Here is a 24,610-nt window from a genome sequence, read left to right on the forward strand (position 1 = left end):
TGACTCTGTATGAGATCTCTGCATAAACCACATGTGTCTGGTCATGAAACACAATTTATGATACCTCCATGTCATCTCTTGGCATATTAAGTCAAAAACTTAACAGTTGCTTTAATAAAATATTTGAAAATAAACATTTGTCCGAAATGGATTAACAGCTAGGAACTATTAAGTATATATATAAGCCAGTTTAAACATAACAATAAAGTGTTTAATAACTATACATTTAAAATATTTTACAAATTTACTGCTACACAATTAGCGTATTTAATGGGTACCTGCTAATGTAAACTCTGCTATAATGTGTAAAGATCGTGCGTTACTGCAGTGTTCGAAACATCATCATGAAAACAAGCAACCGCGTTTGGTCATTATACAGATATAAAATACTTGCGTAAAATAAATTAAATGTGAAGATTTATGGTATCATAAAATGCTAGATTTGTATCGCTCATTATCACTAGAGAAGAGTTTTCAATATACATGTACATGCAAAGACAGTTCAATTTGCACCATATTCAGGTGTTTTTTCAATTGGAATGCTTAAATTTATTAATATTTTCATTCAATGTAAATGAAACGAAAATTCATTCAATGTAAAGAAAATTAAAACTACATTTCAAGATTGAAATGTATTGAGCTATGTAAGGGCTTTGATTTATAACTGATTCAATACACCCCTTACGCTAAATTCCAATCTCTGATGAAAAATAACACTATCAAATCCACACCACTTATAATAATATTCAAATTATTGTATGTTTTATAATTTTTGAAATATCATTTATTAAAGTCTTACTTAAAAAAGAATACGAGTATTTATAGTTTTGTTTTGTGAAATTGTAAGTATTAAGTCTTCCGACGACCTTTACTCTGATACAATGTAATTGGCCGCGATCGAGAAGTTGACGGCCCATCTATTTTTAGTAACGGAAAACCCCTCTTGTGACGTCACACAAAAACCTCCTATAGGCAATGAAGCCGTTTTGGTGTTAGCTTGTCTAGGTTTGCTACCCGCTGAGCCACGTGATTAAGTGGGCGGAGCGATCATAGATAAGGCGTCATGTCAATTTCTAGCAGGATGTAATCTGATATACTTGGCCCCCAGCAGGAGATCATCTCTCATTAATACCACAACTTGACAGTATGCAGGAGACTTATCAGCCATGGTCAATAGACCGTTCCATAATCGATAAATTGACCGCCGCCATATTGTCAGTCACGTGACTGTCCGCCATTACACTGCTGCTAACTTGTGCGAGTCTGCGATTCCAAAAGCCAAAGACGTAGAGAATACCCGCTTCACCGTTGTCGGGTAAATAGATCTAAATTACTAAATGAATTAATGTGAGGCGATTATCACATTTTTGTTGTTTAAATGATTGTTTGAAGTTGAGATTGATTGTTACAAATAAAATGTTTGAAATGCTTTCGTGTATTTGTTTTTTTTTTATCTGTTATCAAGTGGTAATCATCGGCGAAAATTTGCCGGTTCAGTCGCTCATTATGTCTTTGATTAGACTTGTTACTTTTAACGTTTCACAAACAATTCACGCATGTATTGTTGTGTTGATTTTAATAGCCGCAACATCAAGCAGATTATATTTTAATTAATACTTATAAAAGATTCTCGCGCAGTTAATTACCGCTAATTGTTTGTAATTGATCTCATTTGGTAAAAATCTACATTCTAAAATCATTACATATTATATTAAGTATGATATTTTTGATACGCCTTCCATTATTTTTCTTGTTCTAACTGATATCAGAGATAAAAAATTGTGGTTTGGATTTATATTTATTTTTTTAGATGGAATTTTGTCATGTTAAAAAACGAGCTTTTTATCATGAGAGAGTGATATTGATCTTGACGACCTTTTATGTGATTATTCCGAAGATGAAGAGAATGCGATCTATGTGATATATCGATATTTTCATCTTTGAATCATTTAACACCTTTAAAGCTAAAAATACTAAAAATTGTATTTTATAGGTCTTTGAAATAACGCAAAACATATGGATAACGACACCAAATGTTTAGTCAATTAATCCACACAAAAAAACTCCGATAAAAAAAACACCTAAATAATATTTCAAAAATATATTATTAAGCGCCAAACGAATTTATTAATACATTTATTTGCAACTTTAAAAACGCGGCATAAGCATCAAATTAAAGATTATCTGAAGACTGAAAGGTCGACAATTTGACACAATAAAGAGCTCTATGCAAAAGCCGTAATATTTTTTTGCAGAAAAGCTTCAATAAATTACAATAGTAATACGTCTAATTATAAAAATATAATTATCAATGGCATGAGGACGCTAGTGTGATAAATAAATGAGTGTTAGAAAGTGTAACGAGTGCTTTGAAAATAAACATACTACAAAGCCATATTAAAAGCAAAGGACATGACAGTATTTACTTGTAATTTTAATTTGATGGGTTTTGTACAAAGAATGACGCTATTGAGGAATATTAACATACAACTGAAAAAACACAACTTCATATGATGCAAATTGAACTGTGTACTCATGTATATTGAAAACTCGTTACTAGTGAGTATGAGTGACACATATCTAACATTTTAACACACATATATTTATATACATATATATATTTTTTAAATATTTTTTACCTCTGTTTGGTGTCAAATGTAATTTATTGTTTTATGATATCGTTCGTGCATTGCCGTAACATCAAATCTTCATACGGAATGACGTAGTTTTAATTAACCAATACGCGCTTAATACGTTAAATGTTGTTTTTTTTTGTTTTTTTTTAAATACTTTATTTTTTCATAAATTAAACGGGCTAGTATCTTAACGGTGTACAATTTCTGATATTCTATATTGGACATAACTTTTAATTTGTAAAATATGTAACATATCTTATTTACGCAACTGTTAAGTATGTCGGAGGTAAATTATCTTACCAAATGACTGCTTAATACTACCAGGAAGATGAGACATGGTGGCATCATCAATTGTGTTTAATGACCAGATTGTCATCTGCCACCCAGTGTGGTTTATGACACCATGTGGTTAGTTAAGTCTGGACAATATCTGATCAAAACGAGATAATCGGATTATGCAGAACAAAGGGGCAATTAAACACTGGAATGCAAAGGCATACACGATTTAAAGATTGATGCAAATAATCAAATGAAAAATATTGCATTTAATTTAATTAAATGCTTTTTTTAATGTGTCAATGTGTTAGTTTTCCAAGACAACCAAGACCATGTAATGACGGCCTTAGAATTTAGAAAGAAATTCATCCGTTGCATAATCGGTGCTCTCTTATATATGTTACCGATCGTTAAGCAGCAGTGTAATGGCGGACGCGGAGAGAATTCAGGGGAGATAATTATGTAATGACTAAATTATGGAACGGTCTATACTACCAATTAGATAGCATCTGCCTGGTCATAGCTGACATATTTGTTAACTGAACATTTCTTATCATAAGAAAATATGGAACATAGTTTTAACATTCCTTTCTGTTTTACAATGTTTTGACAGTATAATAATATTGTTTTTATTTTAAGAAAATGGAAAGTGTGATTCATAGGTCGTTTGAACAATTAAATTATTCACAGATGAGACCTAATCAAATTTCCAGTTATTACAATAACTCAATTTTCATTGTCGTATTATACATTTTGTTTTTGAGATTGTAATTACATTTCCTGTATGCACGTGCATATCAATAAATAAATACATTTATGTAAAAAGTGTTATCTTGTAGTCTGGTCTTATTTAAAGGCACTATTCAAGTTCAAGTTCAAATTTATTCAGGTACAAGATCAAGGTACATTATAACAACAATATAGATAAGAACATATAATAAATAAATATGGTTAAGAGATAACAGTGAACAAATATATATTGATCTTGCAGACCTAGGATAACCTATGAAGTACAAGTACTTATTTCCATTGGGGTCCCTGATGGATAGCATCTGCCTGGATAGCATTTGAAAACTTTTTCATATTTTCCTATAATACAAATGAGAAATAATTCTTTCAAGTTTCAATTGATTTATGTGCAGTACATCCAGGAAACTTTTTAAGGTATCCTGATACAAAAAATAGACCACTAACACGATGCTGCTTTATGGCGAAACACCAATGTGGACCAATGTCATCTTTTAAAGAGTCTAATTTGTATAAATGTACAAACATCAAATTTAGCCATGAATATATTTGATAGTACCTTTTCACTGTTTACATTTTTTAACAAAAAAATGAGACACCATTTAAAAAGGTTACGATCATTTATTTGCAAGAGATATCATAATTTATTAGATATAATAACTCATGACAGTAATATTTAAGACAGTGAGTAACTTGGCAGAGACACAATAATACTGTATAATATAAAATTAACTGTATCCTAATCAATGCCCTGTTCAATAATGTCTAAATGTCTATACCATGTAATCAAGTTAGGAAGATATTAGACTGTACTGTTTGAAATTCAAGTACACTTATATGGATAATACAACATGGTACAATTATATACCCAGAAATTTTGATAACCTCAAACCAATGGCACTTTACCAAAATTTGCACTTGCACTTTTTGTTGAGCATGAATTTTTGATTGAACATGTTGAATACTCTTACAACTACGTAAAAATTTCGCACAAAATTGAATTTAATCTTTTTCCGTAATTTTGAGGTCCTTTCTATTAGGTAACATATTTCAGTTTTTTCACCACCAACAAACACTTTCCGCCTGTCTTTTGCCTCTATCTTTTAATCTCCACACAGTAAGCAAGAGATTTTCTTTGTAGTCGTAGTTAACTCTATCTGTGTAAATTATTTTTGAGGTGTAGATTCTGCCATATTATGATTTTACTTCATAGTCATATATTATATGATTTATTTTATATTTACATCATGGGTGAAATTTCAGCTATACGACACATCAATGAAACATATTGCCCAATGACCATTAAAGATAGTTCACGGTTTGTCTTAAAATCCTCAAACATAAAAAATATTTTAAATCCTGAAGTCTATTTTCCCTCAAAGAGATCATAACTAAAGAATGTTCCATGTTTACACAATGTTGTTCTCAATACTGTGCAAATCAAGTCCCATTATCATTCAGTAATTATATAAACATTAGATGGCCAGAGATATAATAAATCACTGCAGCAGCACTCTGGCCCATCAGGTGGCCATATCAGATTACAATCTTTCCAGGATTCTGTCCACCTCTCTCTCAGGGTTGAACAGTCCTGCATTTTAAGCAGATAAGAAAACGTAACTCTGTATAGTATAAGTACAGTACAAGAAGTAGGAGAGAGTTATCTCTATAAAATGATAATGCAAGGCTGTTAACAGTCTAGTTTTCACTATATACATATAGAGAAAAATGACCCACCCACTGGCGGCCATGTTTTTTCATCGATCTGGACCATTTTCTAAATCGTCCGAGACATCAATAAAACCAATGTTTTGACAAACTTTCATGATGATTGGGCAAAAATTGTGACTTCTAGAGTGTTTACAATGTTTCTCTATAGCTAAATAAGGAAAACTGCCCCCCCCCCCGGCAGCCATGTTATTCAACTGACCGGAACCATTTTCAAACTCAACTCTCATATCAAGGAAACAAACGTTCTGACCAAATTTCATAAAAAATTGGGCCAAAAATGTGACATCTAGAGTGTTCACATGTTTTCACTATATACATATAGAGAAAAATGCCCCGCCCACTGGCGGCCATGTTTTTTCATCGATCTGGACCATTTTCAAACTCGTCCGAGATATCAATAAAACCAATGTTTTGACCAACTTTCATGATGTTTGGGCAAAAATTGTGACTTCTAGAGTGTTTACAAGGTTTCTCTATAGCCAAATAAGGAAAACTGCCCCGCCCACTGGCGGCCATGTTTTTTCATCGATCTGGACCATTTTCAAACTCGTCCGAGATATCAATAAAACCAATGTTTTGACCAACTTTCATGATGATTGGGCAAAAATTGTGACTTCTAGAGTGTTTACAAGGTTTCTCTATAGCCAAAAAAGGAAAACTGCCCCGCCCAAATGACGGCCATGTTTTTCAACGGACCGGAACCACTTTTGACCTCAACCAACATATCATTAAGAAAAACATTTTGACAAAGTTACATGAAGATTTGGCATAAAATGTGACTTCTACAGTGTTTACAAGTTTTTTCTTTTTTTTTGACCTAGTGACCTAGTTTTTGACCCGGTACGACCCAGTTTCGAACTCGATTGAGATTTCATTGGGACGAAGCTTCTGACCAAGTTTCATGAAGATCGGACAATAAATGTGGCCTCTTGAGTGTTTACGAACAAATGTGGACGGACGGACAGACGACGGACGAAGACCGGTCACAAAAGCTCACCTGAGCAATCAGGTGAGCTAATAAAAAATCATTCTATTTCAGATAAGTTTCAGTGAATTTTTTACATGGCCATAGAAGATAGTAATGCTGCCAGCTTACCATGCTTTCTGTAGCTGCCCCAAGTTCACATATATCCTAATGTGGTAGCTCATGACAATGTGTGGTCTCTTCCTGTAATACAGCGAGGTATAAATAGTTGTAAGTGTTAGGTATGCATTTGTTAGTGTTAGGTGTGCAGTGGTCAGTGTTAAGTACGCAGTGGTCAGTGTTAAGTATGCAGGGGTCAGTCTTAGGTATGCAGTGGTCAGTGTTAGGAAGGCAGTGGTCAGTGTTAGGTATGCAGTGGTCGGTGTTAAGTACGCAGTGGTCAGTGTTAAGTATGCAGTGGTCAGTCAGTGTTAGGTACACAGTGGTCAGTCTTAGGTATGCAGTGGTCAGTGGCTAGGAAGCGGTCAGTGGTACCTAGGCAGTGGTAAGTGTCAGGAACGCAGGGGTCAGTGTAAGATAGGCAGTGGTCAGTGTAAGGTACACAGTGGTTAGTTTTAGATCCATAGTGGTCAGTGTTAGGTACACAGTGGTCAGTGTAAGGTATGCAGTGGTCAGTGTAAGGTACACAGTGGTCAGTGTTTGGAACACAGTGGTCAGTGTAAGGTACTCAGTGGTCAGTGTTAGGAATGCAGTGGTCAGTGTAAGGTACTCAGTGGTCAGTGTAAGGTATGCAGTGGTCAGTGTTAGGTACGCAGTGGTCAGTGTTAGGTACACAGTGGTCAGTTTTAGGAACACAGTGGTCAGTGTAAGGTACACAGTGGTCAGCGATAGGTACACAGTGGTCAGTGTTAGTTACACAGTGGTCAGTGTAAGGCATGCAGTGGTCAGTGTTATGTACACAGTGGTCAGTGTTAATAACAAAGTGGTCAGTGTTAGGTTCACAGTGGTCAATGTTAGGAATTCAGTTGTAAGTGTTAGGTACGCAGTGGTCAGTGTAAGGTACATAGTGGTCAGTGCTAGGAATGCAGTTGTAAGTGTAAGGTACACATGCAGTGGTCAGTTAAAGGTACACAGTTGTCAGTGTTAGGAATGCAGTTGTAAGTGTAAGGTACACGATGTTAAGTATGCAGTGGTCAGTGTTAGAGTTAGGTACACAGTGGTCAGTGTAAGGTATGCAGTGGTCAGCGTTAGGTACACAGTGGTCAGTGTTAGTGTTAGGTACACAGTGGTCAGTGTTAGGTATGCAGTGGTCAGTGTTAGGTACACAGTGGTCAGTGTAAGGTACACAGTGGTCAGTTTTAGGTACACAGTGGTCAGTGTTAGGTACACAGTGGTCAGCATTAGGTAAACAGTGGTCAGTGTTAGGTACACAGTGGTCAGTGTTAGGTACACAGTGGTCAGTGTAAGGTACACAGTGGTAAGTGTTAGGTACACAGTGGTCAGTGTTAGGTACACATTGGTCAGTGTTAGGTACACAGTGGTCAGTGTTAGGTACACAGTGGTCAGTGTTAGGTACACAGTGGTCAGTGTTAGGTAAACAGTGGTCAGTGTAAGGTACACAGTGGTCAGTGTTAGTGTTAGGTACACAGTGGTCAGTGTAAGGTACACATTGGTCAGTGTTAGTGTTAGGTACACAGTGGTCAGTGTTAGGTACACAGTGGTCAGTGTTAGGTACACAGTGGTCAGTGTTAAGTATGCAGTGGTCAGTGTTAGTGTTTAGTACACAGTGGTCAGTGTTAGGTACACAGTGGTCAGTGTAAGGTACACAGTGGTCAGTGTTAGTGTTAGGTACACAGTGGTCAGTCTAAGGTACACAGTGGTCAGTGTTAGTGTTCTGTACACAGTGGTCAGTGTAAGGTACACAGTGGTCAGTGTTAGGTACACAGTGGTCAGTGTTAGTGTTAGGTACACAGTGGTCAGTATAAGTGGTAGGTACAGTGGTCAGTGTTAGGGTCAGTGTAAGGTACACAGTGGTCAGTGTAAGGTACACAGTAGTCAGTGTAAGGTACACAGTGGTCAGTGTAAGGTACACACTGGTCAGTGTAAGGTATACAGTGGTCAGTGTAAGGTACACAGTGGTCAATGTTAGGTACACAGTGGTTAGTGTTAGGTATGCAGTGGTCAGTGTTAAGTACGCAGTGGTCAGTGTTAGTGTTAAGTACACAGTGGTCAGTTTTAGGTACACAGTGGTCAGTGTAAGGTACACAGTGGTCAGTGTTAGTGTTAGGTACACAGTGGTCAGTCTAAGGTACACAGTGGTCAGTGTTAGTGTTCGGTACACAGTGGTCAGTGTAAGGTACACAGTGGTCAGTGTTAGTGTTAGGTACACAGTGGTCAGTATTAGTGTTAGGTACACAGTGGTATGTATTAGTGGTAGGTACAGTGGTCAATGTTAGGGTCAGTGTAATGTACACAGTGGTCAGTGTAAGGTACACAGTGGTCAGTGTTAGTGTTAGGTACACAGTGGTCAGTGTAAGGTACACATTGGTCAGTGTTAGTGTTAGGTACACAGTGGTCAGTGTTAGGTACACAGTGGTCAGTGTTAGGTACACAGTGGTCAGTGTTAAGTACGCAGTGGTCAGTGTTAGTGTTAAGTACACAGTGGTCAGTGTTAGGTACACAGTGGTCAGTGTAAGGTACACAGTGGTCAGTGTTAGTGTTAGGTACACAGTGGTCAGTCTAAGGTACACAGTGGTCAGTGTAAGGTACACAGTGGTCAGTGTTAGGTACACAGTGGTCAGTGTTAGTGTTAGGTACACAGTGGTCAGTATTAGTGGTAGGTACAGTGGTCAGTGTTAGGGTCAGTGTAAGGTACACAGTGGTCAGTGTAAGGTACACAGTGGTCAGTGTAACATACACAGTGGTCAGTGTAAGGTACACAGTGGTCAGTGTAAGGTACACAGTGGTCAGTGTTAGGTACACAGTGGTCAGTGTTAGGTATGCAGTGGTCAGTGTAAGGTACACAGTTGTCAGTGTAAGGTACACAGTGGTCAGTGTTAGGTACACAGTGGTCAGTGTTAGGTATGCAGTGGTCTGTTTTAGGTACACAGTGGTCAGTGTTAGGTACACAGTGGTCAGTGTTATGTACACAGTGGTCAGTGTAAGGTACACAGTGATCAGTGTTAGTGTTAGGTACACAGTGGTCAGTGTTAGGTACACAGTGGTCAGTGTTAGTGTTAGGTACACTGTGGTCAGTGTTCGGTACACAGTGGTCAGTCTAAGGTACACAGTGGTCAGTGTTAGGTATGCAGTGGTCAGTGTTAGTTACACAGAGGTCAGTGGAAAGCATGCAGTGGTCAGTGTTAGGTACACAGTGGTCAGTGGAAGGTATGCTGTGGTCAGTATAAGGAAGGATGTGGTAAATGAAAGGGTGAAAAGTGATGCCTCAAGACTAAAAATGCCTATGGTTTAGTGTATATTACTTTCTTTCAAGCAAATTCAAACATGATAAAATACTTTTATTTAAACAATTTTTTTAACAATATTCATAATGTTCAGTAGAATCAATGCATAATTGAATTAAAGGATTTATAAGATAAAGACAGTGGCATTCAATATTTAATAACAAAGATATTTGCTCACACATCGTTGAAGACATTGAACACCTGCTTGTTCCTCTCTAAAAACTCATCTGCAATCGTCTCAAAATCATGATGAAGCTGTAAACGTAAGCAATTTTGTTCGTTCTTATGATCAATAATAAACAGATTCTGCAGATTTAGCTAAAGTATTGTCACAAACGTAACCAATACCTGGTACCATTTTGTCAGCTATGGTTAAGGGGAAAAGGCTCAGGAAAAAGTGGCGCATTTGGCTTGAATAAATGGTCTTGCACATCTATACCTTATAGTGATGGCATATTTGAAGTTTCAATTTAAATTGCTTGAAATATAAAGAAGTCGTTTGCCCCACACACTTGGAACATTTGTTAAGACAGACAGTCCAACCAACAAGAAGACCAATGGAGTGACTCCAATATACCCCCATCTCAAACTTTCTTTGCTGAGGCATAACAATTACCACGCTTATGGTTGCCTATTACATAATGATGGATGTACCACATAAAATCACGGCAGAAGAATGAAACAGCTGAAAAAATACAACACAGCTTGAATTTAACCTGAACTTGCGCTGATTGCTTAAAGAAATTTTTGTAAGAAATATTCTAAATATAGAAATAAATATACTAGACATCCCTAATTTTGGAAATAAATTGATCCAATTTAGAAGGATAGGAGAGGAATAAATGGGTTAATTGAAATATGGTGTACTAACAGGTATGTAAAAATTAAGGGTTCAATAAATCACTCCAAAATTAAAACATTTTGAAGAAGCTCAAAAGTATAATGAACATGAAGGCCTTTGAGGTGTTCACTATAGATTAACCCTTTGCATGCTGGGAAATTTGTCGTCTGCTAAAATGTCATCTGCTGTATTTCTAAAATTAGTATTTTCTTCGAATTTTTTCAAAAGAATACTATCAGAATAGCAAACAGTGTTAAGTATTGAACGTGGCGTCTCATCTGGATCCAAACTGTTTGCAAAGGCCTTCAAAATTCGGTTCCAGCACTGAAAGAGTTAAGAGACTCAAACTGACCTGATATGCTTTCATGATGTTTGAGCAATAAATGACACTTCTAACCAATTTTTGAATCCCTTGTGACACAGATTTAACCGAGACATTACTGGAACAAATGTTCTGACCAAGTTTCAAAGCTAGGAAACCAAGATGGCTACTGATTAGCTGTTTCTAAATTATACAAGTCTGGTACACATATTTTTCATTAAGTCATACTAGGAAAACTGCATCACCACCTTGAGCCAAGGGTTTAGAAGGACAATTTTAAAAATTTCCCAATAAATCATTATCATAAGAAACAAGAAATGTGTTTGTCAGAAACACAATGCCCCCTACTGCGCCGCTTTGAAGCCATATATTTGACCTTTGACCTTGAAGGATGACCTTGACCTTTCACCACTCAAAATGTGCAGCTTCATGAGATACACATGCATGCCACAAATCAAGTTGCTATCTTCAATATTGCAAAAGTAATTGCAAAAGTTTAACCAAGGTTAAAGTTTTCCACAGAATGACAGACAGACAGATAGACAGACAGGCCAAAGACAATATACCCCTGATCATTTGATCCGGGGGCATATAAATGGTCTCAGCAAGTTTCTCATATTTCGGTCAGATGTGATTACTTGCTTGTAAGCAATCTTTCTTTATATTAACACAAGAAATTAGGATATTAAACCCATCCCCTTAAAGCTGTGTTTTAAATGGGCTTGAACAATTTTCAAACTCGAGATACATTTGTAACAGTGTGTATGTCTAAACTCAATTAGTTAATGGTTCTACCCTTAACACTTTCCAACTTAGATACGTATTTTTACGCATGTGTAGTCTCTTAGAAACTTAAATATAACTTAAGACCTTTCTTCCTAGATTCAAGCTTTAAAGGCTTCATTTCCAAACCTTAGATACTGATGAACAGCAAACAGCATAAAACCTGAACAGACTGCGAGTTAATCGCAGGCTGTTCTGGTTTTATGCTGTTTGCACATAGCCATTTTCACTTTGCTTCTAAGAGGGAAAGGGTTAAATAAGAATTTAACTAGACCCTAGATCTTATAGTGATAAAATGAGCCTTGTTCTGTGAAAAAGGGGGCTAAATGAATATGGTTATTCCAAGTAAGCATGTGCAGTCTGCATAGGCTGATCAGGAACAACACTTTGCGCTGTTATGGAATTTGTAATTTAACAGAAGTATCTTATACACAACAAGCGATGTGTTTGTGAAACACTATGTCCCCATATATTTGACCTTTGATCTTGAAGGATGACCTTGACCTTTCACCACTCAAAATGTGCAGCTCCATGAGATACACATGCATGCCAAATATCAAGTTGCTATCTTCAATATTGCAAAAGTGTACATTAAATGAGCGATTTTAACACATATATTTGACCTTTTACCTTGAAGGATGACCTTGACCTTGACTTTTCACCACTCAAAATGTGCAGCTCCATGAGATACACATGCATGCCAAATATGAAGTTGCTATCTTCAATATTGCAAAAGTTATGGCAAATGTTAAAGTTGGGGCAAACAAACACACAAAACAACCAACAGACAGGGCAAAAACAATATGTCCCCAACTATAGTAGTGGGGGACATATAAAAATCCTGTTTAGGCGGAAAGTTTTGTACCTGATAAGCTAATGCTGACTGCACACTCTTATCTGGTACGACACTTTATGCCCATGCATTAAGCCTAGTTTTCCACAAATGAGGCTTGTATATAACAATACCACTTGATTGGTCAAACTGCTACATTTCTACGACTGTGACCTAGATATAGATGTGAGTATATAGCAATCCCAGCTTGACTGGTCAAACTGCTACATTTCTAAGACTGTGCCCTAGATATAGATGTTAGCCTGACCTCAGGAGGTACATCCTTCCTGGACATCATCTCCATAATCTCCTCCCCTAACATCAAGAACCTTGCACTCCCAGCTGCACTCTGGTCTGAAAGAATTGTGAAAAAAACTTAAAAGAATTGCAGAAAAACTGAAAGACTCGCGGAAAAAACCCTAAAAGAATTGCAGAAATACTGAAAGAATCTTAAAAAACCTGAAATAATTGCGGAAAAACTGAAAAAATCATAACAAACTGAAAGAATTGCGGAAAAACTGAAAGAATCATAAAAAACTAAAAGAATTGCGGAAAAACTGAAAGAATCATGAAAAAAACCTGAAAGAATTGCGGAAAAACTATAATAATCATTAAAACTGAAAGAAATGCGGGAAAACTGAAAGAATCGCAGAAAAAACTGAAAGAATCACTGAACAACTTGAACGAATCATGGATTGAAGATAAAAAACACCACCGCAAGGGCTCATAAAAGCAGGTGTAAAACACAAATATAAGTAAATTAATCACAAAATTTTGTCGTTCGTCACTTCGCTTATATCATTCAAATGCTTAAGTCAAAAAGTGTGACATATCTTAATTTATGCGTCTCCATTAAAGATGAAAAACACTTGTATTAAGTTTCATTTTAATAAAAAAAAGCTGAAAGATTAGACCGTACCATAAAGTACACATGATGACAGAAAGATTAGACCGTACCATAAAGTACACATGATGACTGAATCATCCAAATCCCAACTTTGCTTTATCTTACCTGCATATATGAGGGGTATCCAGTGGTAGGCATGCTTCATCTTACCTGCATATATGAGGGGTATCCAGTGGTAGGCATGCTTCATCTTACCTGCATATATGAGGGGTATCCAGTGGTAGGCATGCTTCATCTTACCTGCATATATGAGGGGTATCCAGTGGTAGGCATGCTTCATCTTACCTGCATATATGAGGGGTATCCAGTGGTAGGCATGCTTCATCTTACCTGCATACATGTATATGAGGGGTATCCAGTGGTAGGCATGCTTCATCTTACCTGCATATATGAGGGGTATCCAGTGGTAGGCATGCTTCATCTTACCTGCATATATGAGGGGTATCCAGTGGTAGGCATTGTTGTTTATCTTACCTGCATATATGAGGGGTATCCAGTGGTAGGCATTGTTGTTGTAGATCTCCTTGTAGAGTCTGAAGCGGGTATAATTGGTGGATGAAGTCAGTCTCTGTTGAGCAAACAAAATGTTCAAATAGAAACAAATAGAACAAGAATTTTCTGCCAAATAGAAAACAGCATTAGAATGTCATCTAAAACACAATTTTAAGTAACCATTATTTCGAAGTATTTTCCTGGTCACTATTTTATTTTCCCATTTTTTAATTAAACTATAAAAAAAAACCAGTTAATTTGGACTTTTCGAATACAGTCAATCTTGTATTAAGAGACCACTCAAGGGAGTAATCAAAAGTGGTCTTTTAATAAAATGGTCTTTAAATAAAAAAGGCCATTCTGGAAGAGTGCTTACCCGAAACTTTAATCTGTATGAAGGTTATATTTTTTGTCAACAATGATTTTTACTTTTATAATAAAATGAATATAAACACAATACATAAACAATATTTTACTTATAATGTGTTTTATTTTTTCACTTATTATAAATTATCATTAATTATAAATGAAATGTGTGTACATATTTATTTTCAAAAACAACATAGACAAGAAATTATTTTTCGCGTTTTTTTTTCACCTGACACATTATTTTCCACATCTTCAAACACCTCAGCTTTACGCTTAAGAATGTTCTGAATTTGAGTTTTACCGACTCCAAACTGCGATTTTACGTGCACTTCAACTCTTTGACAATTCCAAAACCCGAATTTTCTCGTTCAACGTTAACACTTTTCATTTTGACATTTTAATTTCTGCATGTACGCTTAAGGAAATCTGACTCGATTATGATACATAATGAGCTGAAAAATTAAAACACGTCAATTGAAAACAAACAAGCAGACCCGATTCGAAAATTTAGTAAGTAAATAACAATGCGATTGGCTTACAAATATCTACTAATTAGCATTATTACACATTGGTAATGTACGGATTTCGACAGATGTTGCCGATTAATAGTTTATTTGTTTATTTTCAGCACTTCTCAGGAAATGTTTGTCGCGTACAGTGCATTGTTTCTGCACCTGTTATCTATACTCGAGAAAAATCGGCGTTGTCTCTTAACGTTCCACATAGTAAACTATTTAAGCTGTAGACTGTGCGTAATACGTTCGGATCTATTTTTCAACTCAATAAATTGATACGCAGTCTACAACAATACCTGTCAGAACCGGTCAACGAGACAAAGCATAATCATAATGGTTGGTTTGAAAACAAAGCAGAGGTGTAACAGTATATCTTATCGGCTTAGCTAAACAATTAACACGGATTTGTCCCTGAAAGATCAATAGATTAACCACTTTTACCTCCTAGTGGTCGCTTAATTCAAGATTCGGACATCAAAATACATAAAAATAAGCGGTCGCTGGTCGCGTAAGACAAAAGTCGCTTAATACAATATCATTATATAGCGAAAACGCTCCGTGGGATTTCAAAATGGTCGCATAAGACAAAGGTCGCTTAATACAAGTGGTCGCATCCACAAGATTGACTGTATTTCGAAGTCTAAAACACCAATATCTGCCTGCTTTTACTTCAAAGTCATGTTCTTGATTGGGCCCCAATCTATTGAACACTCTGCTGCAATGCCCAGTGGTCCTTAAACCTGAACCACTTACAAGTTTTTAAGGCTTCATTTCCAACCCTAAGATACTGATGAGCAGCAAACAGCATAAAACATGAACAGACTGCGAGTTACTCACAGGCTGTTCTGGTTTTATGCTGTTTGCACATAGCCATTTTCACTTTGCTTCTGAGTGGGAAAGGGTTAAAAGAAGCTCCTTTTTTGTTCACATCATCATTATTTTGCAGTTTACTGGCTAGTTCCAACAAATTAAACAAGAGCACCGCCTTGCGGGTGCAGACCGCTCATCTATTTTTCTTTTTAAAGGTGTAGGGACCTATCTCAATTTCAATCACAAAGGAGGGAGGGGTGGAGTGGAGAGGGGTGTATAGTGTACGGGTGTGGTCATTTATTACATTATCTTCCAAAAATGCAAAAAAATATTTATTTATTTTCGGGGGGGGGGGGGGGGGGGGGGATTTTTGGGTGGGATGGTTGGACAGTATTTTAAAAATAAAACAAGGGACAAAATTGTCACAAAACCAGGTTTTCATTGTGAAAAAAAAATCTGATAAAGGGAGAAAACTCAAACTGAACTTTTGAAATGACCAAAAATAATTAACCCCCTTTGTAATTTTTTTTTTTTTTTTTTAAATCTATTTTTAGTCGTGGCGACCTTGACATTGGAGATATTGACGTGATTCTTTCGTGGGACACACCGTCCCATGATGGTGAACAAATGTGCCAAATGATTTTAAAATCTCACAATGAATGACATAGTTATGGCCAGGACAAGCTTATTTATGGCCATTTTTGACCTTTGAACTCAAAGTGTGACCTTGACCTTGGAGATATCGACGTAATTATTTCGCGCGACACACCGTCCAATGATGGTGAACAAATGCGCCAAATGATTTTAAAATCTGACGATGAACGACATAGTTATGGCTCGGACAAGCTCATTTATGGCCATTTTTGACCTTTGAACTCAAAGTGTGACCTTGACCTTGGAGATATCGACGTAATTATTTCGCGCGACACACCGTCCAATGATGGTGAACAAATGTGCCAAATGATTTTAAAATCTGACAATGAACGACATAGTTATGGCCCGGACAAGCTTATTCCGCCAGCCCGCCAGCCCGCCAGCCAGCCAGCCAGCCCGCCAGCCAGCCAGCCCGCCAGCCAGCCAGCCCGCCCGCATTCGCCAATCTAATAACCAGTTTTTTCCTTCGGAAAACCTGGTTAATAATAAAAATAAATATTTGTGTTTTGTGACCTTTGACCTTGAAGGATGACCTTGACCTTGAAGGATGACCTTGACCTTGAACTTCCACCACTAAAAATGTGCAGCTTCATGAAAACGCCACTTTGAATTTTTTTGTTTTTTTTTACCTTGAAGGATGACCTTGACCTTGAACTTCCACCACTCAAAATGTGTAGCTTCATGATAACGCCGCTTTGAATATTATTTTTTTGACCTTTGACCTTGAAGGATGACCTTGATCTTGAAGGATGACCTTGACCTTGAACTTCGACCACTCAAAATGTGCAGCTTCATGAGAACGCCGCTTTGAAATTTTATTTTTTTTTACCTTGAAGGATGACCTTGACCTTGAACTTCCACCACTCAAAATGTGCAGCTTCATGAGATACACATGCATGCCAAATATCAAGTTTCTATCTTCAATATTAAAAAAGTTATGGCCAATGTTAAAGCTTTCGGACAGACAGAAACCATATTTTTGACATTTGACCTTGAAGGATGACCTTCACCTTCACCTTTCACCACTCAAAATGTTAAGCTCCATGAGATACACCTGCATGCCAAATATCAAGTTGCTATCTTCAATATTGAAAAAGTTATGGCCAATGATAAAGTTTTCGGACGGACAGACGCCATAAATTTGGCATTTGACCTTGAAGAATGACCTTGACCTTTCACCACTCAAAATGTGCAGCTCCATGAGATACACATGCATGCCAAATATCAAGTTGCTATCTTCAATAGTGAAAAAGTTATGGCCAATGTTAAAGTTTTTTTTGGACGGACGGACAGACTGACTGACATACTGACGGACAGTTCAACTGCTATATACCACCCTACCGGGGGAATAAAAAAAAAAATTTTGGGGGTGGGGGGTGGGGGTATAGTGTGTGGGTGTGGTGGTCATTTATTAAATGATCTTTAAAAAAAATCAAAAAATCGGGGGGATTGATGGGGGATTCGGCGGGGGGGGGGGAGGGGTATTCGGGGGGGGGGGACGTGGGGGATGGTTTGATTAGTCTATTGTGGTATATCAGGTAAGAGTTGTTTTGTCAAAGTATCAATCAAATCTAATCATAAATAAAGAAGTTAAGGCAATTTTAGCAAAATTTAATAATTTGACCTTGAGAGTCAAGGTCATTCAAAGGTCAAGGTAAAATTCAACTTGCCAGGTACAGTACCCTCATGATAGCATGAAAGTATTTGAAGTTTGAAAGCAATAGCCTTGATACTTTAGAAGTAAAGTGGATCTAAACGCAAAATGTAACCATATACTCAAAGTTCCTAAGTCAAAAAAGGGCCATAATTCCGTAAAAATGACAACCAGAGTTATGTAACTTGTCCTTTACTGTCTCCTTATGATAGTTTGCGAGTGTTCCAAGTATGAAAGCAATATCTATGATACTTGAGGGGTAAAGTGGACCAAAACACAAAACTTAACCATATTTTCAAGTATAAAGGGCCCATAATTCCATCAAAATGCCAGTCAGAGTTACATAACTTTGCCTGCACAGTCCCCTTATGATAGTTAGTAAGTGTTGCAAGTATGAAAGCAATAGCTTTGATACTTAAGGAGTAAAATGGACCTAAACACAAAACTTAACCAAAATTTTCAATTTTCTAAGTATACAAAGGGCACATAATTCTGTCAAAATGCAAGCCAGAGTTATCTAACTTTGCCTGCCCAGTCCCCTCATGATAGTTAGTAAGTGTGCCAAGTTTGAATGCAATAGCATTGATACTTTATAAGAAAAGTGGACCTAAACGCAAAACTTAACCGGACGCCGACGCCGACGCCAAGGTGATGACAATAGCTCATAATTTTTCTTCAAAAAATAGATGAGCTAAAAATATTGATGATTAAATGAACAGCAAACAACCTCATTAAACTAAATCTTTTCAAACCATAACTCTGTTTCACTCATAATGGAATAAATCTGGGGACAACAACCAAAACCTTTTTTGACTGTTTGAAAAGAGCACAAATGTTTCATATAATTAATAGCCGTCGGATGACTTTTAAATGAATTAATGTTTTAATTCACAAACAATGGTGTACATTTATTTCCACTGAAAAATCTTGCTTGAAAATAATGTATTTTTCTTGCTTGAAAATAATGTAACTATTTAATTAAAAGGGAAATAACAAAATCAGTTTTCAAAAAGGCATTGTAAATAACTTGTCAATCTTTTTTGGCACGATGAAAACAATATTTTAAATCACAAACTCATAGGTCACATGTAATCTTTCTGCAACAATCAATATGAACAACTAACACAAGTCCATAGGAGACTAGTTGTTGGAAAACTGGGCTAAATGCATGTGTGTTAACTCTTTCAGTGCGGGAACCGAATTTTGAAGGCCTTTGCACACAGTTTGGATCCAGATGAGACGCCACAGAACGTGGCGTCTTATCTGGATCCAAACTGTTTGCTATTCTGATAGTATTCTTTGAAAAAAAATCGAAGAAAATGCTAATTTTAGAAATTCTGCAGACGACATTTTAGCAGACGACAAATTTCCCAGCATGCAAAGGGTGTGATCCCAGATTGGCCAGTGCAGTTTGGATAGTGTCGTCCCTGAATAGCCTATGCAGTCAACACAGGCTTATCAGGAAAAACACTTCTTTTCGCACATGCTTAAACAGCCTTATATTCTACTCACCCCATTGCGGATGTACTTCACATAGTAGTCCATGGCAACCTCCAGGGTCTCTTCTTTAATCAGAAGTAGAAAGAACGCTTCACTGAAAACAAGAGATGTGTTCATCAGAAACACAATGCCCCTTCTGCGCCGCTTTGAAATAAAATGTATATATTTATCATTTGGCAGGTATTGAAATCATCTCCCTTTAAAGCTTATTACTTCCCTTGGATTTTGTCCAATCTAACCGGGAGGGGGGGGGGAGGGGTCTGTAGACAGTCAAAAATGACCAAGTCAGACATCACTGACAACCAAGGCCTGTGGTTTATCAAAGGGATCATAGCCAGAGTTCATCATGTATCTATGGACATAAGTCCACAGGTTTGTAATGAACCCTACCATTCACAAATTAGTACAGGAAAGAAATGATAATTATATCATTTAAAAAAAAACTTTGACAAATCCATCATTTGAGTTATAAATAATCAAAATAAAAAATCTGTACAGTAACTGTGAAAAGAACTTAAATTCTTGGTAAGGAAACATATAATCTGAGATTTATAATTATATAAATTACTTCCCTTGAAAATAATTGTCTCTAACAAATCTCTATTTTTAGTAGCAAATAATTAAAAGCCACTACCGTGACTGTAGATTCACCACTCAAAATGTGCAGCTCAATGAGATACACATGCATGCCAAATATCAAGTTGCTATGTTCAATATTGAATAATTATCTCCCTTTAAAGCTTATTACTTCCTTTGGATTTGTATTTTTGACCTTAGACCATGAAGGGTGACCGCCTACTGCGCGGCTTTGATTAATTTAACAAAAAGATATAATTTGGCAGGTCAGATAATTATGTCCATTTAAAGCTTATTACTTCCCTTAGATTTGTTTTTTCGACCCCGTGACCTAGTTTTTGACCTGGCATGACCCATATTCGAACTTGACCTAGATATTGTCTAGATACAACTTCTGACCAAGTTTCGTAAAGATCGGATGAAAACTATTTAAATAAGAGAGCGGACATGAAAAGTGTGACAGGCGGACAGTGCGAAAACTATATACCCCCTTTTCTTTGAAAGGGGGCATAAAAAGGGAGAGCAATCTAACAAACCTCAAATCTCGTTAAAATTAGAAAACAAATATTTGCTCCATTTGTGGTTACTCAGTGTTTTCATTATTAACCGATTGGCGATCCATATCATCGGTTGAAAATCTCGAAAAATCTGTTGTTTTTTATCCAATAGTGAAATAAATTTAGTGGTGTCACACCGCACCGTTTTTATTAAACATCGGTGACGATTTGTCAGTCTAAAACGAAAGAGCTAATCAAAAGCGTTGTAACAGTAACCAATGTAAATTCAGCATGGAGTCTGATAGTGGAAAGAAAAGAATAATGAACCTTTTAGATTTCGGATTTTAAGCTAAATCTGGTTAGAAAGAAAATTACACAGTTGATTTTTCTGCCTGTTTATATTGTTAGTTATTGTTCAATAACTATCTGTTATATTTGTTTTGGTTCTCTTATTTCTTTTTGCGCTGTTTTAGATCGACTTCGTTCACGATTGTTGTTACTTTTCTTAGTGCCGTTTGTTGTTATGGTTTTATCCCTGAAAAGAGGGTAGGTTTTCGGCATTATCAGAATTGAACTTTTTATAGTTTTCCACAATCACCCTTGTTTGAAGTTTTTTTTTCTTTGTTGCGTTTTTTTTTCCATATAGATCCAGTTTTAAATTAAGTAAGGATTGAAAGCTTCTTACATTATTACTTCGTTTTGCAAATGTAATGGTGCAGAGGACAATTTTCATCTCATAAATTTATTACATGGGCAAAAATCTAAATTGTCTGTAATTGGACCTGTCATATTAATTACTACAATATAAATATTAGTTTCAGCCAGAGCACTGATTTCTATAAGCAAAAGTTGCATATTCATTTTTTTCTCGGAGGGCTTTGCCCCCCTGAACCCCCTACCAGGACGTTGCCTTGGCAGCCCCCTAGACCCCAGGCCTTATCTGTTGCTTCCTTTAAAAAATCTGTTGTTCCAAATGATAATGAAAAGACTGTTACTGTTTCACTGTTAATTTACAGGACGATATATAGAGAATAACAGGTTACTGCCTGATCTTTTTGCTTAGAATAATACAAGCAAATTCGTTGAATTTATATCCCCCGACAATATACTTCTGGACACAAAAGTTTTCTGGACGGATGGACAACGCCAACATGCATCATCCTCTTATCCATTTATATACACTCATACCAAGTTTCAATGAAATCCGCCAAAGCACTTCCAAGATATGGCCTCCGGACACAAAAAAGCATTTTTTCAAGATACAAAGGGCCATAACTCCGTTATTATAACATGGTGTACAATGCCATTTAGCGTGCATCATACCTTTATCCATATATATATATACTCATACCAAGTTTCAATGAAATTCGCCAAAGCACTTCCAAAAGTGCCGGACGGACGGAAAGACGGACGGACAATGCCAAAACAATATCCCTCCGCATATGGCGGGAGATAATAACGGCGAGGCTTGCTGAGCTGTTATTTTATTCGTGCTGAGCCTGATATATTACAAAAAGATAAGGCAGTAACATGTTTTTCTGTTAATCATACTTCTACGTCCCTGATTTTAAAGAATTAATGAAAAAATCGCTAAAAAGGCTGCAGTTTGAGCGGAAAAAATATGACTTTTGTCGTTTGACGTGTTAATAATGATGTCATGAGCACGTGCGCTTAATATTTGTAAAAAAATGTTGTTTGCTGTTGGTGTTGCATTTTGTGTTTAAAATATATTACATTTTGGTATCAAATTGTTTGTTTTGTTGATTCTGATTAGATTTTACTAACAAGAGCTGTCAGAGGACAGCGCGCTCGACTATTCGAGTGCTTGACAGTATAACGTAAGCCATCATGGGGAAATTGTTCATATTCAATAATTTATTAGACGATCTTTCAAAAATAAAAAAAGGAAACAATAAATAAAATTGGGGGGGGGGGGGGGGTAGGGGGGGGTAGGGGGGTTGAGAGGGGGGTATAATGTGGGGTGTGGTCATTTATTAGATGATGTTTCAAAAATAAAAAAAGGAAAACAAAAAACAATTGGGGGGTGGGGGGGGGGTTGAGAGGGGGGTATAATGTGGGGTGTGGTCATTTATGAGATGATCTTTCAAAAATAAAAAAAGGAAAAATAAAAATTTGGGGGGGGGGGAGGTGGGGGGGGGGGCAGGGAATCTTGAGGGGCGTGGGGTATTGTTTGGGTGGAATCCATTGTGGTATTCAGGTAAGTGTTGTTTTGTCAAAGTATTAATAAAATCTGATCATAAATAAAGAAGTTATGGCAATTTAAGCAAAATGTTCAATTATCTAAGTATAAAAGGGGCCATAATTCTGTCAAAATGCTTGATATAGTTGTCTGCTCTTGTTTATAGATTGGGGTGATGTTGGTTAAGAAGTATGCAAAATATAAAAGCAATATGTCAAAGGACATAGGAAATATTTGGGGTAGAACACCAAACTTTAACATAGAATTATCAATAATATGCATATTCTAAGTATAAAAGGGGCAATAATTCTGTCAAAATGCTTGATAGAGTTGTCTGCTCTTGTTTATAGGTTGGGGTCATGTTGGTAAACAAGTATGCAAAATATGAAAGCAATATGTCAAGGGACATTGAAAATATTTGGGGTAGTACGCAAACATTAACATTTGCACGCCAACGCTAACGCCAACGCCAACGCCGGGGTGAGTAGGATAGCTCGACTATATATATTTCATATGTAATAGTCGAGCCAAAAATGATTACTTTATAGTTGATTCCGAGTAATAAGACCATCCTCAACACATGACTGATATAAGAACTTCCTGTTGACCATGATATAAAACAATAAACATGTATCAGGCAACGTTATATCAGGCAGATATCAATGCAGTGGTATGATAAAGTACAGTCATTTGCAAACATAGTTTCATTGTAGTTGATTGCCTTCATGGGTTGACATAATCATGAATTTTCCACAATCCCACAATTTTCCACAATCCAATCAGACAATGACTCACACAATGCTTCATTAACCCATCTATGCCTAATGGACCATCCTTCTAAATTGGATCAATTTAGTTCGAAATTGGGGATGTGTAGTATATTTATTTCTATATTTAGAATATTTCTTACAGAAATTCCTTTAAGCAAACAGCGCAGACTCAAATGAGATGCCGCATCATGCGGCGTCTCATCTGGGTCTACGCTGTTTGCCAAGGCCTTTTTTCTAGACGCTAGGCATAAATGGGTTAATCGTTAATATATGTGTTATTGTAAAAATTTGTATGCTGGAATAGATTGCCTCTGTGTGATAATATATGAGCTTTCAAAAAACAATTTTGTTACAGTCTGAAGTTAACAGACTATAATCCAAACTGGCCGTTACAGTTCTGAGCAACTGGCCGTTACAGTTCTGAGCAATTTGGAAAATATATATAACTCTTGACCTATTTAAAAAAAAGATATGAATGTCCATTTTGATTCATTATCAATTTCAGTAACAAATGACTTAAGAATCATCATAAATCTGGCCCCTGTTCCCTATTTAACTCATCTATGCCTAGCGTCTAGAAAAAAAGGCCCTGGCAAACAGCGTAGACCCAGATGAGACGCCACATGATGCGGCGTCTCATCAGGGTCTGCGCTGTTTGCTTAAAAGAATTTCTGTACGAAATATTCTAAGTATAGAAATAAATATACTAGACATCCCTAATTTTGGAAATAAATTGATCCAAATTAGTAGGATGGGAGAGTCCACTAGGCATAAATGGGTAAACTCACTATTATCACTCCATCTTCAGGTCAGTGATCACGTATCTCAAACCCATGAAAAACAAGATATGGGCCGTGCTCTGTGAAAAGGGGGTTTAATGCATGTGCGTAAAGTGTCGTCCCAGATGCACAGGCTAATCAGGGATGTCACTTTCTGCTTTTATGAAGAAAGTCTCTTCTCAAGAAAAATCAAGTTTAGGCAGAAAGTGTTGTCCCTGATTAGCCTGTGCAACCTGCACAGGCTAATCTGGGACGACACTTTACGCACATGCATTAAAACCCCTTTTCACACAGCATGGCTCATATATTTTCTACTTCATTACTACTGAC

At 36.7% G+C, this 24,610-nt stretch overlaps 1 protein-coding gene across 1 annotated transcript in view; it reads right to left on the reverse strand.

The window, feature by feature from the left end:
- Positions 1-24,610, reverse strand: part of LOC127842842 (pentatricopeptide repeat domain-containing protein 3, mitochondrial-like) — a 54,079-nt gene that overhangs the window by 9,427 nt on the left and 20,042 nt on the right. Inside the window, exons 12-16 of the mRNA XM_052372605.1 lie at positions 19,471-19,552; positions 13,939-14,032; positions 12,826-12,911; positions 9,958-10,034; positions 6,487-6,558 (exon numbers count right to left, since the gene is read on the reverse strand). Of these exons, the coding sequence (XP_052228565.1) occupies positions 6,487-6,558; positions 9,958-10,034; positions 12,826-12,911; positions 13,939-14,032; positions 19,471-19,552 (411 nt within the window). The remainder of the gene's footprint in view (positions 1-6,486; positions 6,559-9,957; positions 10,035-12,825; positions 12,912-13,938; positions 14,033-19,470; positions 19,553-24,610) is intronic.

The sequence above is a fragment of the Dreissena polymorpha genome, chromosome 8 (assembly GCF_020536995.1).
Source record: "Dreissena polymorpha isolate Duluth1 chromosome 8, UMN_Dpol_1.0, whole genome shotgun sequence".
Taxonomy (NCBI): domain Eukaryota; kingdom Metazoa; phylum Mollusca; class Bivalvia; order Myida; family Dreissenidae; genus Dreissena; species Dreissena polymorpha.